General features: G+C 40.6%; 2 protein-coding genes across 3 annotated transcripts; one reads left to right on the plus strand and one right to left on the minus strand.

The window, feature by feature from the left end:
• The first annotated feature begins 339 nt into the window (after positions 1–339).
• Positions 340–5,310, plus strand: terf1 (telomeric repeat binding factor (NIMA-interacting) 1). 2 transcript variants are annotated; one of them, XM_084341242.1, is made up of 10 exons: positions 340–586; positions 1,228–1,323; positions 1,777–1,904; positions 2,037–2,123; positions 2,207–2,356; positions 3,799–3,905; positions 4,002–4,028; positions 4,169–4,266; positions 4,404–4,525; positions 4,679–5,310. In XM_084341242.1, the coding sequence occupies exons 1-10, from the start codon at positions 403–405 to the stop codon at positions 4,829–4,831; spliced, it is 1,152 nt and encodes a 383-aa protein (XP_084197368.1). In that variant the 5' UTR covers positions 340–402; the 3' UTR covers positions 4,832–5,310. The 2 variants fall into 2 exon arrangements, with proteins under 2 accessions (XP_084197368.1, XP_084197369.1); XM_084341243.1 differs by having other exon boundaries at positions 4,446–4,525.
• On the minus strand, positions 5,061–10,180 carry sbspon (somatomedin B and thrombospondin type 1 domain containing). Its single transcript, XM_084341244.1, has 5 exons — positions 9,656–10,180; positions 7,506–7,700; positions 6,538–6,616; positions 5,847–6,023; positions 5,061–5,546 (listed from the first exon to the last, which is right to left on the minus strand). The coding sequence occupies exons 1-5, from the start codon at positions 9,873–9,875 to the stop codon at positions 5,429–5,431; spliced, it is 789 nt and encodes a 262-aa protein (XP_084197370.1). The 5' UTR covers positions 9,876–10,180; the 3' UTR covers positions 5,061–5,428.
• Positions 10,181–13,527: the final 3,347 nt, after the last annotated feature.

A 13,527-nucleotide genomic window follows, 5' to 3' on the forward strand; every position in this document is an offset into this window, starting at 1 on the left:
GTAGTAGAGTAGCAAGTTAATATAATTTGATGGACAGGCTGCCTGGAGAAACTCAAGCCCATGACTCAGAATATCAAAACATCATACTGCACACATACATATTTCATTTTTCATTTCATACATACATAATTTCATACATACCTTTCTCACTATAATGCAGCACAGTGCAATAACACAAAAATGATAAAAAATATAACTTTATTTATTCATATATTGGTCACTGATATCATGAAAACGGTGTAGTTACTCCTCCCAACCAGCAGGTGGCGCTTCATGCTCTCAGGCGACACCAAACTAAACACTAAAAAGCGCGGAAATCAAACAACTTCCGAGAGAGGAAGAAGAAGAAGAAGAAGAAGAAGAAGAAATGAAAGTTTCCAGAAGAGGAGCCAAAACATAAACATGGAGCCTGAAATTCAGAACAAAAGCGCCACAGATGCGAGTGAAGGAGACGAGAGTGTCAGTTTCTCCCAGGTCACCGCTGTCGTTACAGGGTGGACGTTGGACTTCATGTTCGTCAGCTTGTGTCGGAGTTTTAAGGAAGGCAAACTTGAGGAGTTCAACGAAACGCTTTCGGCTTTCGAGAGTAGGTTTTAGCCCAACTAGCTATCTCACTTGAACCTTTTAATACGTCAACCTTAGCTATTAGTTTGTAAAATTCGTTTACTAGAATAACTGTTGATATTTTGTGCGTACAAATTGACGAAACAACCCTAACAGCATCTCACACTGCAACCCTGGCTGTTCACGCTTCCTCTGTTGTTTTGCACTAGCTTACATCAGCAGCCGCTAAGTTAGTTCAAAAACTGCTGAAACAGGGTCCAATTCAGACATAAAGGTGCATGAATCGCAAAGGAAAGATTCAATTTATGCTATAACATCAAGCTATTAATATGAAGGAATAAATTCAGGACAGCTCTAGATTAAAACACAGCTGTTTCCTCCATACTTTGGCTAAAACTCCTCTCAAACCAACCTAATTTGCTTTACAGTAACCTACAGTATGAGAATTGCGAGTTCCTACAGCTATATTACCATAATCTATTCATCATTATTACTGCCATAATCAAATTATCATACATTTTACCCCTGATACCTGCAGTAAAATTTGCTGTATCAGCAATGAGTAGGGGAAACGTTAAATTTGTTGCACTAATCTTCCCACAGAGACGCTGTTAAAGTATCTTTTGTAAAGTTTGTGAATCTGTCTATCTCTCCTTTTTTTAGCCATTTCTCAGAGTCCATCTGTAAACGGACAACTTCATGAAGAGAAAATTATGATATGTGCCTTCCTCGCAAGAGTCATCCATGGAAAGCACTTGGGTACGTCGTCGCAGTCAGAAGCTGAAATTATGCCTCTTTCTTGTACACCTTTCTGCTCATAATGTCTTAATGCTTTGTACAAAATTTAGTACCGCAGGGAGATCAGATCCAACTGTATATACTTGCAGCATACACTGCCATTGCTACTACAACAAATGCCACTTTTTCAGCAGCAACAGCACAGGAATATAAAGTTATTTGTTATTCAAACTCTCATTCACACAAAAACATGTATACAATACATACAGTTGTCTCATATGTTTGACGTTCTGCAAATCCTTAGAAAAATCACATGCGTATATAAGCAAAAAGAGTTTATTATTCGGGCCGTTTGTTTACAGTGTACACCCAAGGATGTTTGTAACTTTAAGCTAGAATTAATGGTTGTAAAATGCATCTATGCATAAATGTGCACACACTCGCTAAAACCATATTGGCCCTGTTGTTCCCCAGGTGTCCAGTTCGAAGAGGATACCGATATGATGCCTCTGATGTCTGCTGTCCAAGTATGGTCGAAACTAGAGGACACCGTGGCGGACGATAGTTTGTTCAAGAATGTGACCATACTTTTGCTTGTCCAGGTGGTTATACAAATTATTTGGTTGGTGTGTGCACACACGATCGGAGAATGCTGTATTGCTGGCTATCATAGGTAAATAGTACAGCTTCAAGGTTAAAGTCCAGTTTTTGTCCTCATTTTGCCCCTGCTCTAGTCTGTGGCTGTCTGCTTGGAGAAAGGCCAAACATCTTCTGCCTCCTCTGCCCTCAAGTGGTTTGAGAAAAACTATGAATTCCCACAGGTTTGTGTGTCAATTATTGTCTCACATCAAAAGGTCAGAAGTGGAATTCTTGATGGCCTACAATGATTTTTGCATTTCAACAGAATTTGGGAGTAAGGCTGTCGACAATCGTGACGCAGACGGAAACCTACCACCCGTTCCTCATGAACTTCAGCTTCAGCCGCCTGCTGGAGACAGTACAATCTTTCTTGGATGCTTACTTGAAGAAGAACCCCTCTGACTATCTTCTCAAGGTAGAAGACATGACCTCACCACTTCCAAGTTCATCCTAGTTCATAAAATCTAGACTAGCTTGACTGTAAGCCCAGCCCACCTCTAATCAAAGCTCAGAATAATAATTAATGAATATAATATTCGGCCATTACATTGCCTTAAATTTGAATTTGTGAGGTTTGAATTGCCACAAACATATTATCTTTATTTCACTTTTCATTTCATAAAACCTACCTCTGCAGCGACCGCAAGTATACTACTTATCTGTATATTTACAGTCCTTGAAGAAGAAAAAGAAAAGTTGTTCCAAAAATGTGTCTTAAACTTGGTTAAAAATGATCTTAAAGCATTAAAAAGTGTCTGATACCTGTTTATACACCGTATTAGTTTGATTGAATGTGTTTAAACAGGTCGCACACCACAAAACAGGGATATGATACTGAAAATGTGGGGGGTAAATGATTGACAAATGCTGTTCAGGGTATTATAGCATGACCTTTTTAGATATTTAAAAAAACAAATGTAAATATTCAAAAAAAGATACTTGATATTTGAATCATATATTAGGTTCATTGGATTGTAGAAAAAGCAAAGCACTAGTCTTACACTGTTACTTGAAAAATTACTCTTATTTTATTCGGTGTATTCATGATGAAAATATACATTATATATCTGGTTAATACGGCTGCCTCTGCAGGACTAATGCCAATGTAAAATTAAGGATCAGCTTTGTGTGGCGGAAAAATAAGGAATAAGAAAGGCAGTGAAAGATATTGCCCAAGAGGATGAGTCCCCTCCTTGATCACTGATTTAAAAAAAGTAGAATAAAACACAGTGGTGCTGTATTTTATGCTTGAAAAACTCCAAATTCACACAGACATATCATAAATGTATTTAACTAATGACATCTCTCCTTTAATCCAAAACAATGTGAAAAGAATTGTCAGATTTTTGCTCTTCAGCTGTTTGTGAAGTGAAGATGATGTAATTTGAAATACATAAGGTGTCCCACGTTCTGCTTTAGCTATGAGCAAAGGTTTAACAAACAAATTTCACCTCTCAATAAACCCTCTTGATGTCGTGCGCCGACCTGCTCTCGTCCTTCTGAGTAATGGTGCTTTGACCAACTGAAGGTGCTGATGTGACATTATCAGTCGCAGTTAATTGACAATTTGTCATCAAAATTATTTGGAAGGGCAAACGGCTACATTCAGCCGAGCTCTCCTCAGGGTCTACCGGACTCGCTTATTCATGAAAGTTCCAAGAATGATTTACATAGAGGCCGCCGACCAAGGTTAAACTCTGAAGGGTGTTATGATGACAGGCCTCATTAGTTTTGCGTTCGCATTAAAGCAACACTTAAACCTGGAAGTTAATTGTTTTGGAAGAGCATGAGAAAGGAATATTTAGTAACATAACTGATGTAAGTCTGAGTGTTTCTGTGTGACTCTCCATCCATCAGGCCGCCACAAAGATGGTGCAGTCATCAGACAACAAGGAGGGTTTGGAGGACGTGGTGACAGAGGAAAGCTCTCTGTCACAAACAACCAACGAATCAGAGGATAGAAAGTAGGAAATGACCTTTTACCTCTTGTTGTATTTTTTAACTGTGTGCACAGTCCATTTCTGTATTAAACACTGTACTTTACATTTGTGTCCTAACAGGAAAAAGGAGAAGACTGTATGTTTGAGGTTAGTAGAAATGTGTCTTCTCAAAAAGAAACATTTATTTGGCTTTTGCTGTCTCTACTGTGTAGAAATTGAGTGATCTGTCCTAAACACTAGATGTAGAGTTGTAAAAATCATTTTGTCACTCTGTTGTACTTCCACAGAACAAAACGGAAGCTAATGTCAACGAAAATTATAGATGTATGGAAGCTTGATACATGCAAGAAGCCTTTTGTCTCTGTCAGAAGACTTTCACAGAAAGGTAAGTTTAATTCTTCCTCTGCCTTTGATATTTCTGTTAAAATAAAAATTTAATTTAATTTAATCTGATGTAACAATACTTTTATTTTCTATCTAATGTATGAATACATTTACTATCACGTTATATTTAAAATTCAGAGTGTGAGCAAGAGCTTAAGAAAATGTTAAACCCTCCATCAGAATTGGCTCAAATGACAACTGAGAAGTCAGTGGACACCACGAATAACAAGAAAGCGCCAGACGGAAGACAACGACGTCAGGTAAATTGAACCACACAGCTAATTCAATGTCTTGTCAAATGAATTAATCCCAAATCAAGTGAATACATGAGGATCACTTAAATGCTTTCCTTTCATTTGGTCGAAATTCCTCAAAATATAAAAACTTAAAGTTTATGTTGTACTATTTTTCAGAAATGGACTGATGAGCTGGACCAATACCTCAAGGAAGGCGTTAAACGTCACGGCAGGGGCAATTGGTCTCTCATATTAAGGGATTATGACTTTAAAGGACGCACCGGCACCATGCTAAAAGACCGCTGGAGAGTTCTGAAGAGGACACTTTAAGTCAGCTGAAGAGGGAGAGTGTATTCCCCCCGAAACTTTTAAACTTCTTCCTTTATGTATTGAGTGTGTTGTGGTTTACTACTCCTCTGTTTGCATCATTAAAATGTCATACCACCAGAGGGCGCTCAACACAGAACAATGAATTGGTCGTTTTCCATGGCCCTCAATGATGGAGAACATTTGATTTTATCATTCTCCTTTTTTTTTTTTTAAGCCTAACCACAATGCAAATGTAAAATATTTTTGTAAGTTTCAAATTTTAAGTTAAATTTTTGCAAGAAAATTGTTTTAAAAAAATGAATACAGCTGTGACTTGTTTCAAAGATATGCTGATAGATGCTTAATGTGTAATAGAAAAGGGTGAAGAACTGTACAAGTTACAACAGTGACTACACAGAACGGTGGAAATGTGCATACTGATATAAATATGCTTTTACATCAATGTGTAGCATATTTAATAAAGACATAACTGCATTGCACCACCTTCAAGTCTCAAGTGTCTTAGTGCTGAGTAATCTGATCTGAGCACAGTATTTTAGTTGCCCAGATGAAATGTTATTGTGGACACCAGGTCAGAGCTCTGCTGCTTGGTTTGGATCAGATGAAGACGAAGCTGTGTTGTGGTGGACAGTTGCACTGCTGGGTTTTCTGGATCTTCTTCCACGTCCCACTGCACTGATGGTTCCCCACCGCCTGCCAGTGGAGCACAGCTTCTCTGCAACAGTCACAGCCCGAAATGATTATGCTTTTCAAGCTGCTGTGTGCATAGTTTCACTGATTTACTGCCTTACACATGGACCCATTAAGTGTAATTGTAGAAGGAGGTGGGAACTTCTACTGCCCAGATTTGTCTGGATAATATCACTGATTAATTATTGTCACTTGACTAAATGTTAAATGGCAAAACCAGGGAAATGTTTTTATATAGGTCCAGGTTTGTATGAACCTGAACAAATATGCAACCTCGAACACCACTGCTGTGAGAACATGCATTTAAAGGTTCATAACTTCATACTTGTCTGATTCCTGACCGTCTCCTTGGCAGCTGCTGCTATTGTTTCGCATGGCGGGAGGTTCACACGCCACACACACTTTAAAGCCTTCTGTAACGTAGCGCATCCAGTGTGTGTGTGGCCGGTTCTCTACTGTACAGTGGGGTGTCCGGGACGCCAGCGTGAATTCTACACAGAACCTGAGGGGAGCAGGGACAGGGTCACGAGGGTCACACAGTTAATCCTGGGATATTAGGAGCAATGAATCAAGATGGACGACTAAACAATTAATGAACACAATAGGAGCAGATGGGAATAACAATAATCAGGCATTGGCTAACGCTGTAAGCTGCCCACAGTAAGTCACCTACTGTCATCTAGACCCTTTGTGCGTGTGCTTTTCATGTGACAGTCCTTATTAAAGTCTGAGTGTTTGATTTCAAAGGGTTGTGGGCAGTCACTCAGCTTTGCTATATATAATGGTTTGTAGACAGACGTCCAGGTGAGCAAACACCTACTGGGAGCTCATGCAGATGGAGAAAAGGTTATCTTTTTCAAAATGGTGTGGGTTACACAGCATGATATTAAAATGAAGCTAACCCCTGGCAGCATTGGTGAACTTTTCAACTCTTGAATTTAAATACGCCTGAGGTCGTGTGCAGTTTCAGAATACTTTAGGAGGGAGGCTTTATTAGAGCATGATATGAAACCTACCCAGGGTCTAGGGGGTTTCCATAGTTGTCATGCTTGGGCCTTCCCTTGGCAAACTCCTTGCTGGTGATGAATGCAGGACCTGATGAGAGGAAATTCACTATTTCTGTTAGTAATGTCAGTTAGTTATGTCTTTAAATTTTGGATAAATTGGTTTACTTTCATAACACATTTATTTATATTGGCTCAGCAAGGTGTTATGGGATGCTAAAGTCTACCTACAGACACATTTTGTAACATGAAACATTTTTGTGTTGTTTTTTTTTAAATTTGTCACCCTTGTCCACAGTGCTATCACAAAACATAATTGGTTATTTACAGCACAATTACATCAGATTTAATGTGATGAAGTCAAAGAATAATTAATAATAATGAATAAGAGCATATATATATATATATATATATATATATATATATATATATATATATATATATATATATATATATGTGTGTGATTTACCACATATGTATATATATATATATATATATATATATATATGTATAAGTATGTGATTTACCACATATGTACCTTGCTGGAAAAGCTTGAAAAAGCATCTTGAAAATGCTTGACCATGTAAAAGTTGTCGGACCCCCGATGAAACCACCCTTTTTGAGGCCAAATCTTAACTGTAGCTGCTGAGCTAAAACCATTAGCGTGCACCCCGTTTGAAGCGGGTACACAAGCCTGACTCTGCGTCAAGGGTCTAAATAATATCTTTTCAAATCAATTTGGGTCTTCCAGAGACTTGTTTATGGTGGACAAGCTGTATGGAGCCATTTTGTTTTGGGTTTTTTTCAGTTGTATTTTACAATTTAAAACAAGTCCCCATCTACTTTAGTTGTTTAGGGGAATGCTACAACGCTATTTTCCTGCGGAAGCTCCAGTAATGTATTGTGGACTACAAAACTTGACTTTCCATCGGCAGGGGGGTGAGATTTGGGTGAACTGTTCCTTTAATGGGTTTGTGTACCTGAATTTTGTCCACAGTGGGCGCCCTGGCGGTCTCTGTACTCCCTGCAGCCGCTCTGTTGCTCCACGCTGGGGCAGGGCTCTCCACTGTGACTGGGCTGCTGCTCTATGTGGCGGACGCGCACTCTCGTTGAGGGCTGGCAGGGCTTGGCACAGCCGCTCCAAAAGCTCCAGTCGCCTACAACACAGTCCTGAGCTGGATGTTGGCACCCACAATGAGGAACAAAGAATATTACAGGATATCCTCTGTGGTAGCAAACAATGAGTTGAAACTCAAGAAATGTTCATAACACAAACACTGACTCCTGAAGTTCACTGTGTATGCAGAGGCGACATTTGTGAGCAAACCTTGCAGCGTTCCTGCAGACTGCATAATCATAATTACATTTTTCCTGTAAAAGTGTAATGGAGCTGAATATGCAGGAAATAACTTAAGATCAATGGAGCATTGATTGTGACTTGTAGAATTAGTGTTTCCTGCTCTACTACAAGTGGTTTGAGAACATGCCAAGTGAGCAGCCCATTCAATCACCAGGTCCTGTGATTTTTCTTTTCACTTGCTCTCCGTGCTCGATGATCAAGCTTTGATGTATGAGCCTAAGCATGCAGATTTAGAGACTACCGGCCTATAACACATATTAGGTACGCTCGGCTTGTTTGACTGGAACTGTAATTGCTACAACTGATTGACAGAATCACATTCTTCAAATATTTGTACTAATTCCATTATGTGGGCCAGTCCACTGAAATGAGGTTAGGCGCAGGGCTGCCTGGGTTATTTGGTGAACTAATTATTGCCTTAAAGGTGCACTAAGTAGTTTTGGGGATCAGAAGAGAAAAATTTTGATCGACTGATTTTTTTTTTAGGCCTGAACAAACCTAATAAACAAACTCTTTGTTTTCATGACTGAATGAACTGAATCAACAAACTCATTCTGACATATTGCACCTTTAAGATCATAGTTGAAAACTCACTTACATTATCAGCAGAATGTAAAGTAATAATTTTATGACAACTATGTTTTGTATTGCAGACATATCTAAGTTAGCGTGCTAACCTGCTAGCCCTGGCCCATCCTGGTCCAGAGCTCTTGAGCTAGTAGTGTAAACGCTGACACTTCTACGGTCCCCCGAGCCCTCAGCCTGAACTGCTAGCTGCACGGCTAACTGTGCTAACTAGCCAACAAGTAGTTAGCAATTAGTTGTTCTGTTCATATGCTGCCCCCTATTTGTTTTGAATATGAATTCAACAGGATGCCAATTCATACACATGGCACCTTTAAAGGACAACACAGTTTCATAATGTTTTACTTTGTTTATATTTGGCGGACCTTCTCACAGAGTTCTGGTGACCTTATTTTCCTCTGAGAGCAGCTTGTTTATTAAGTTATGGAAATATAAAAGTTTGTATTATTACCTCATTCACATTGTAAACATTAAAATTCTGTATTTATTCTCCACAACTACATATTGCCCCTTTAAAGCTGCAAGTAATGATTATCTTCATAATCTGCAGATTATTTTCACAATTACTCTATTAATGGTCAATAAAATGTCAAATAAAATTGTGAAAAATGCTCATCACAATTTTCCAGAGCCTAAAGCGGCATCTTCAGATTTCTTCTGTCAAACCAACAGTCCAAAACCCAAAGACTCAAGAAGTCATAAATTACGAATAAAGCAGGAAATCCTACATTTAAGAAGCTTGAACCTGCACATTTTGCTTGAACAAAACATTATTAAAACAGTTGGCAGCTAATTTTCTTTTGCTCAACAGCCATGTTGCAGAAGAAAAACAAGTGATGCATGTGTTAGCAGAAGTTAGCAGGTGAAGAATTCAGAACAAACCATGAAGATTAATGGGTGCAAACAATTTCACACGCCTTGGATGAATTTTGAACATATCCACCCCTCTCTCTGCCATCAGATATAAATATGTGATAAGCAGCCCAGTAACGACCAGGCACTGAAAATAATCTCCCTCCTCCACCTATCTCTATCTTCTGATAGACAGATGAAGATAATGTCTAAAAAAGAGTCGGGGTTATCTTTCGCCGGTGTCATATAGTTAAGGTGTGTGCAAAGAAAATAAACAGTCCCTCCTCTCGTGACTCATTCACTCTCAGAGCGTCCCCTCTGTTCATCCCTCACCTGGGCACTCTGTGAAGTAGTCAAAGCAGCAGTCCTTGGTCCTGACGCAGCCCTTGTCGCAGTAGCACGTCCCGTACACCCGGTCCATCCTCCAGTCGGTGGTCAAACAGCTCAAGTCTCTGCTGCGGCAGCACTTCCCTGAACAACCTCCTGACACCATCTTTCCGAGAGTGGAGACCACCAGCAGCAAACAGGCAAACTCCACAGAGGATCCCATCATGAGGCCTCTGAGTTGCTATTTCTTGTTTCTAAGTGTGTTTATTCCCTACCTGGTCCTACTCTGTCATCCTCATGACTGTAGAGAGGTTGGAATACCAGCCCAGCCCAAGCCAGCCAAGACTGCTCTGCCACAGGAGCCCTTGTGACCTGGAATTCCTGCGTCCGTCTCCTGTGTCCAGCCCCTCTCTTTCCTTCCAGAAACAGGTCTTCAGAGCGACCTACAGCACAGCACACCCCATTCCAGCTCTGATCACACTCCCATGTCTCTCATGTTGTGTCCTCTTCCTCTGAGCTGGTGTCTCTTTCTCCCTGTTCCCAGCCGAGCACCTCCCTTCAGTCCTCCAAGGGAGGAGACACTGAGGGTGAGGGAGGGGTGAGGTGGTGAGTTTGGTGTGTGTTTTGCCTCCTGCGTCCGCTCTCTCTCCCTGTCGGGCCTCTTTCTCACCTGTGTCATTGTTGTTTACCCTTTTTCATTCTTACCCGCTCCCTGCAGAATTTGCTGTGACCCTGATCTGCCAGTCTTGCCCAGCCGCTCTCTGCCACCCCAGACCTCCGAGTCGAAAAAGAAAGGGAGGAATGTGAGCAGTTGGCAGGTCTCCAGACGATTGTGCCAGGGGGCCCGTCGAGTGTTGTAAAGCCGCCCTTTGGTTCTCACCTCTCTCCCTTTTTCTCACTGTTTGTATTACTATTGTTACTGTAATTCAGACATGATTTTCTCTGTTACACGTTGTGCCTTTATGTGATAAGTTAAAGGTCCATTGTGTAGGATTTAGTGGCATCTGGCGGTATAACTGCAGATTGCAACCAACTGAACACGCCCCCACCTGCCCTCCTTTATGGTGGCTGCAAAAAACGCAAAAGTATTTGCTTTGTCCGTTCAGGGCTACTGTAGAAAAATGGCAGTGCAGCATGGCCACATCCGTGGATGAGGACCTGCTCATTTATAAAAGGCTCATTCTAAGGTAATGAACTAACTGTAGCTACCGTTAGCCAGTTAGCTCAGTTAGCCATTCAGTTAGCGGCCCACGCTGGGAGCTCAGAGCATCGGGAGAGTATTGTGTTTTTTTGGCTAGCACAGAAGTCTATGACTGAGAGGCTAGATAGTTAGCATGCTAACTTCAGTATCTCTGCAACACAATATAATGTCAAAACTGCTATTTCTTCACATTCTGTTGATAATTGTAGTTCATTTTTGCATGTTTTCGACTAAATTTCTTACATGTTGCACATTTAAGGCTCCACTGTTGCCTTATAGTGACACAGTATGCGGACAACAGTTCAGTTCAGTTTCAGTCTGGCTGCAGGACTGTGAATCAGTGAGCTGGAGCTTCAGTGTACACAACGTTATCTTTAGACCTTGTGCGGCCTTAATTTATAACTCTTGACATACAGCGCAGGCGAATGACCACTTAATTTCATATACTGTAATTCTAAAGAGGCTTGACAACCTCAGCTAGGCTAATTGTTTTATCTCATTAGGACTGGACTTGCGGGTGACAGATGATTGATTACAGACAGACTATTAGATTTTCCGCTCAACGATGTCTTTATGATGTCTGATGTTAGCATTTCAATATATAAAAGATGATAACATCAAATGCTTCTTTGCTCTATTTTAACTCGAACATCCAAGTGGTGCAAAAAGACATTTTCTGGATCACAGCAGAACCCAAAGTCAAAGGAGGCTTTTGACTGAGCGATTAATTTTACAGCATATGAACTGTAGGAAAGATTAGACATACTTTTACAGGTCAGTATCAGCATTTTTCACCGTTATGTTTGCTCAGGGTGCCTGAATGTCTGAGGATGTTGTGAGCTCCTCCATCTCATGGGAAACAAATGAGGCCTCCGCAGGGAGCGTCAGCAGGGAATGAGGCCTCCCTGCGCCCACTGCTATAGACGGAGCAGATACTTGTAATAATCTGGATACTTTGCCTCTGCCGTCTTGAAAAACAGCTCGCGGAGAGCAGAGGGGGGTCTGTTTGGGTCCTTTGATTCTTCTTCTCGCCATAAGCAGGTAGGTCAAGCGACAGTAATGGCCTTCATCTTCACCATAATCATCAGCAGCAACATCACTGAGGTGCATGTGTCTGAATCAGTGTATTTTTAAAGTGTGAGGGGGCTGAACCCAGACTGACCTCAGAGGTAATACAGTTTTTAGGTCCTTTTATTCTACAAATATTAAATATGATATATAATCTCTTAAATAACTTATTTTCACTCATTTTCCAAATTTTGTATTTATGAGTCTGGTAATGCTTAAAGTTGTGATACCCCTGAATGTCACTTACACACACACACACATTGCATTTCCAGTGCTGATTTGATCTGTCCACTGATGCAAGACTTACAGCTGCAGCAGTTTGCTATGGCTTCAGGACGTTGAAAGTGCACATCAAAGCATGTGTGTTTTACATCTGACAGGCCCCCAACCCTGGACCTCCTGCCCTTACTGTGCACTTGTCGAAGACAATCAGCCTTCCCACAGCAACACACCCTGCTTGGAGTTTTCTTAGTGTACATGAGCGGTGAGGAAAGGAGATTAAGCCTATGTTGATGTGACTCAAGACAAGAGACCTGTAGCTATGTCTGTTTATTGTCTTCAAACTCTGTCACAGCTGAATTCATAACAATCATACACACGACTAATTTTATTTGACAGATGCAAGAGATAGTGAGGGATGAAGAGAGAGATTGATTGGATTCAGCTAGGAGTGAAAGTGTGCATGCCGACGCTTCTTATACTGGGCGTCCAGGAGACAGCAGGGTGGATCCCAGCTCCATCTCGCCTATGTGGGGAATGCAAACCGTGGCTGTCAGCATGGTAACCGCTGACCTGGGTTGCCATAGTTTCAAAACCTTTTGTTGACATCTCGCCACGCGTTGTGAAGGTACGCTGATGATGTGAACTCTGACCGGGACAACACCGACTCTGTATCTCGCATACACACAGGAGCGTTTTTACATATGAAAGTGTCTCATAAGAGCTTAAATGTACAAAAAGCCTCTATATTTTCACATTAATGAATGAAAATGCAAATATGTGGTAAAAGTCCACTTCAGCTTTTAATGATTTAGTTGAATACTAGTTATTTTTACCTACTTATTTCAAGACAATACCAAATTATTTAAAGTTTACTGATTATTTCACTTGTCATTTAAGTCATTTTCTCCTCAAATCTAATGTTTTTTCTTGTATTCCAGCTTTCCTTTATTGCAGTGTAGCATGACCTCAAACATATTTAACCTTAACCAAATATTTCATTAAAGAGTTAGTCCGCCTAATAAGTCAGAGTTTGTCTCTTTCTGTTGAGTACAGTGAGTTTCTGTCTCATGAATGGAAGTCTTTGTCCACTATCCTCTAAATTTACTGCTCAGCTGTCTCCGACTTCCTCCACCTTTGCATATGTACATTTAGTGTGTGTGTGTGTGTGTGTGTGTGTGTGGCTGAATGGGAGTGTACACTTTCTGTTTATGTGTAACAGAGTTTCAGTACTTTGTGCATGTGTGTGTGTGTGTAACCTTTAAGTGTGCATTTGTCCATGCGGTGGCATTTGAGAATGTCTGAGAGTCTTTTATCTCATTTCTTGTGAATGATGTACCCGGCTATGACACACACAATGAGGCGTATGAGTCATTATTTAAAGAGTGGA

The sequence above is a fragment of the Pagrus pagrus genome (assembly GCF_965226575.1).
Source record: "Pagrus pagrus genome assembly, chromosome: 20".
In the NCBI taxonomy this organism is placed as follows: domain Eukaryota; kingdom Metazoa; phylum Chordata; class Actinopteri; order Spariformes; family Sparidae; genus Pagrus; species Pagrus pagrus.

Excerpts from the sequence above, each read along its gene's own strand:
- terf1 (XM_084341242.1), top strand. The coding sequence starts at position 403 with ATGGAGCCTGAAATTCAGAACAAAAGCGCCACAGATGCGAGTGAAGGA. Across the intron at positions 1,324-1,776 it reads CATCCATGGAAAGCACTTGG|GTGTCCAGTTCGAAGAGGAT; the intron begins GTACGTCGTCGC and ends GTTGTTCCCCAG. Across the intron at positions 2,124-2,206 it reads AAAACTATGAATTCCCACAG|AATTTGGGAGTAAGGCTGTC; the intron begins GTTTGTGTGTCA and ends GCATTTCAACAG.
- sbspon (XM_084341244.1), bottom strand. The coding sequence starts at position 9,875 with ATGATGGGATCCTCTGTGGAGTTTGCCTGTTTGCTGCTGGTGGTCTCC. Across the intron at positions 6,617-7,505 it reads CCACTGTGGACAAAATTCAG|GTCCTGCATTCATCACCAGC; the intron begins GTACACAAACCC and ends TCCTCTCATCAG. Across the intron at positions 5,547-5,846 it reads GACGGTCAGGAATCAGACAA|AGAAGCTGTGCTCCACTGGC; the intron begins GTATGAAGTTAT and ends TGACTGTTGCAG.